We start from the raw sequence: 4,174 nt of genomic DNA, 5'->3' as shown, positions 1-4,174 counted from the left end.
CTCCCTCCCACCCTCCCTATCCCACCCCTCTAGGTGGTCACAAAGCACCGAGCTGATCTCCCTGTGCTATGCGGCTGCTTCCCACTAGCTATCGATTTTACATTTGGTAGTGTATATATGTCCATGCCACTCTCTCACTTCGTCCCAGCTTACTAAAACAGAGATTTTAAAAAGAGTTTCAAATCTCTCTTTTCCCCTGTGACCTCCTGGGAGTTTTATCTTCTCAGAAATGATCTAGGTGTCTCTCTCTGGCTTTTCAGACAAAATAAGACTTCGGGAAGGAAGCACTAATTGTTCTGGACGTGTGGAGGTCTGGCACGGAGGTTCCTGGGGCACCGTATGTGATGACTCCTGGGACCTTGACGATGCTCAGGTGGTGTGTCGACAGCTGGGCTGTGGCTTAGCTTTGGAGGCAGGAAAAGAGGCGGCGTTTGGCCAGGGGACGGGGCCCATATGGCTCAATGAAGTGCAGTGCAAGGGGAATGAGTCCTCCCTGTGGGATTGTCCCGCCCTGTCCTGGGGCCACAGTGCCTGTGGGCACAAGGAGGATGCTTCCGTGAAGTGCTCAGGTGAGTGCAGGGAGCCTGGACTGAGCTTGGAACCTCTGGCAACAAAGAGAGGGTGGGCGGTGAAGTGCATGATGGCAGGACTGGAAGGACCAACCCGGGATCTAGTGGGGAAAGAATCATGATGTTTCCGTCTGAAGAATGATGAAAACACGTGTTGTTATACATTGGCCTTCACCGAGGACAAGCACATAACTTACATGTATCCGTGTGCAGAGAGACGAAAAACTAGGCACCTCTAGTTTTGGGTGGGAAGGAGTAATTTTCTTGGTTGAGAGGCTAAAGCCTCAGACAGGAAACAGACATAGTGGTTCCATACATTACTCCCAGAACTGAGTCTCTCCTCTTTTCTCCCACAGAAATTGCAAAGAATGAAGGATCACTAAATGCCACAGGTATACAAGGGGGTTATGAGCATGGGACGAATTGTCTGCATTATTTAGAATCCCTCTTATTAAGATACTTTGGATCAGAAGTTCTGGATTTGAAATTTACTTCAGCAATCCTGTATCTGACTTAAGAGAGGGATAGTAACTGGGGACCCAGGTCTTTTAGCTAAGACGTTATTACCTCTTGTGATGTTTACCTGTGCTCAGGTCACTCATCCGTTGTTGCACTTGGGGTCCTTGGGGTCATCCTGTTCGCCTCTCTCACCGTACTCCTCTTGTGGATTCAGAAGCGAAGACAGAGACAGCGGCTTACAGGTCTGAACCAAATTATGTTGTCTCTAACGTTTCTATGGGATAAGAAGTTTCTTGGGATAATAAAACAAGCAAAAAAAATTAGATTCAGGTATCAAATGGCCAGAAAGAAGAAACCTAGTAGAGATCTAAGCAGTTTCCCAAAAGAGGGAACAAGAATTCAGAGAAGAAAAGGGGCACTGCTTGTATTGATGATTGCTATACATTATCTACATGTATAATTGGGACATTATAGAATTGATAGTTTAGAATGAGTATGCTTGTATGGTTCAGGATGACTCCTTTATTGCCCAAACATTTATTTGCTCCTACTATATACTTATTACTAATTTCACTGTTCTGTCAAGAAATGTGCTAGGTTCTGAAGATGGTTCAGACTCGGATAATCAAATGTTTTTGTCTTCGTGGAATTTCCAGTCTAGTGGAAGAGATATATATGTAAACAAATAAATTGCAATGTATTATTGTACAGTATAATGAATAAGGAACAAAGGGGCACAGAGAATAATTTACTGAAAGGGGAAGGGGAGTATTGGAGGCTTCTAGGAGGTTTTGAGACAAAGTTTGAAGCTAGAGATCAAAGAACTGGGTAAAGCGCATTCCAGGGAAAGAGAAAAAAATGTACAAGTGTAGAGAAGCTTAAAAGTTGGAACGTTTATTGTTTTGCGGGGGAAGTAAAAGTTGAGCTCAAGGAGAGAAGCTCCTGATAAGGCTGAAGCAGAGGGAAGAAACAAGTAATGAAGTTCTGCATTGCCCAGTAAGAAGGTTAATAGTCATTAAAGAGTATAGTGTAGGGGAGCAAAGTAGTCAGGCAGGCTCTTACAAAGTTCTGTTAGGCAATGGGGTGTCTGAGGGGTTGAAAGAAAACCACATTACTGATAAGGATAGGATTTTGAAATTGTTGAGATGAAAGATGAAAAGGACTTTATAGTGAGAATGAAAGGGAAAGGATAAATTTTATAAAGATGCTAGACAAATCTCCAGTGAATTACAGAAGACTGCTGGCTGCCTTGGGGGAAGAAACTGGGTTGCTATAAGATGGCAACTGGGGACCCGGTTTAGCCTCACCCTATTACATTTGAGTTTGTGGCATCATGAGAGTAAAGCTTGGTAGTAGAATGGAATGGAAACAAGACAAGGGCATGGGTAATGATTAGCTGTGTTTGCACTGCTGGGAAAAAGCACACATAGGGAGGGAAAGTTTTATTATGGCCCTCTGATCCCTAAACTACAACCTCTGTTGCCAGTTTTTTCGAGAGGAGAGAATTCTGTCCACCAAATTCAATACCGCGAGATGAATTCTTGCCTGAAGGCAGATGATCTGGACCTACAGAATTCCTCAGGTCTGTGAGTTCTTTGAGCGTCTGTAGCCCTGGGGTTCAGACCAGTAGCTGCAGTTGAGGCTGAGGCATTCTACTTTACATAGTAGTGGAAAGAAATCTCAGACATAATAGGAAGTCTGTGACGTACAAAAGGAAGAAAAGCAAGAATGAACTAAAAATTATTCTTAGAGAACATAAAAATTGCAGTCATGAGGAGACCTCTGGCTAAGAGGTCCATGTTTATTTCTGACAGAGGAAACATGTGGTAGAATATTATGACTTGGACCTCTTTTTATTAAAAGAGAAATTAATCTTCTAAAAGTTAAACTTTTCATATCTCTTTCATAGTTTCTTCCATTCCCACTCCCTGCTCCTTTCCTTTCTCTAACTTACATTTATTATATTTTTCTAAAAGTTTAAATTTTCTATGTCTTCACCCCATCAGAAGCCATCCCTATTCACAGGACTAGCCTTATTTCTCATTACATAATAATTCTTTCTTTGTCCTCTGACTTCTATTTAGCACCAATTCTACCTCTAGGAAGCGTAACTCTGCTGGGTTGTAAGAAATATCACAATGGCCACTTACTCTATGAAGGCTCAGTGCCTTCTCAATAGTCCTTACCTTCTGAGAGGGACTTGCCTCACTTCTTCAATCCAAGGGATTTGGTATTTGCCAAAACTAACACAGGGAGATATATATAAGGCGTAGGAAAGTTTCTGTGCCTCTTAAATCACACCGTTTGTCTTCCTAATTGTGAACATCGTTTTGTTTTTTTTTTAACATCTTTATTGGAGTACAATTGCTTTACAATGGTGTGTTAGTTGCTGCTGTATAACAAAGTGAATCAGCTATACATATACATATATCCCCATATCTCCTCCCTCTTGCGTCTCCCTCCCACCCTCCCTATCCCACCCCTCTAGGTGGTCACAAAGAGCTTCTAAGGCACTTGAGGGGAGGTCTGATTTATTTCCCAGTAATTATTTTCTTCTTTTCAGAAAATTCCAATGAGTAAGATGGTTTTAATGATGCTGGACTAATTTCTGTGTCTAAATCTCTTCCTATTTCTGGATGAAAAAAGGAGACCACTCTGAGGTACAATGAAAAGGAAAATGGGAATTATAACCCAGTGAGGTGGGTGAGAAGAATTTATTCATCATTGTTCAAAACAGTTAGATTCCTTTTGAGAACTGAGAACACCTCTGGTATTAAAAAGAAAGAAAGAATGTATATACACATATATTTCCATATATATGTTTATGTTTGTATGTATATCCATACTCAGAATATGCAACAACTTTTTATAAATATGACCCTTGTCCATCCCTTAGTTACATATAGTTTAAGCAACAGCAATTGTACATCATGTTGCTAAGGAGAAGCTGGGTAAGTAAATATGAATAACTTTTCTAAAGATATTATAGGAGTCATTTCAGAAAAGAGATAAGACATAGCTACAGTTGCATAATGCCTGCTAGGGTAAAGATAGTATAAGATACTATAGGAGTATCGAAAGCTTGCCTGAGACAGTTTGGAGAGATTGTGAAGATGCGATGTTCAAGATAAACATCAGAGGACTGA

At 41.2% G+C, this 4,174-nt stretch overlaps 1 protein-coding gene across 1 annotated transcript in view; it reads left to right on the top strand.

Annotated features, from left to right (window-relative positions):
- Nucleotides 1-3,693, top strand: part of CD163 (CD163 molecule) — a 41,555-nt gene extending 37,862 nt beyond the window's left edge. Inside the window, exons 14-18 of the mRNA XM_055085457.1 lie at nucleotides 261-569; nucleotides 926-961; nucleotides 1,163-1,270; nucleotides 2,515-2,610; nucleotides 3,592-3,693. Coding sequence (XP_054941432.1) covers nucleotides 261-569; nucleotides 926-961; nucleotides 1,163-1,270; nucleotides 2,515-2,610; nucleotides 3,592-3,608 — 566 coding nt within the window. The 3' untranslated portion in view covers nucleotides 3,609-3,693. The remainder of the gene's footprint in view (nucleotides 1-260; nucleotides 570-925; nucleotides 962-1,162; nucleotides 1,271-2,514; nucleotides 2,611-3,591) is intronic.
- Nucleotides 3,694-4,174: the final 481 nt, after the last annotated feature.

The sequence above is a fragment of the Physeter macrocephalus genome, chromosome 6 (genome assembly GCF_002837175.3).
Source record: "Physeter macrocephalus isolate SW-GA chromosome 6, ASM283717v5, whole genome shotgun sequence".
Taxonomy (NCBI): Eukaryota; Metazoa; Chordata; class Mammalia; order Artiodactyla; family Physeteridae; genus Physeter; species Physeter macrocephalus.
This window is presented reverse-complemented; position numbering and strand designations above follow the sequence as displayed.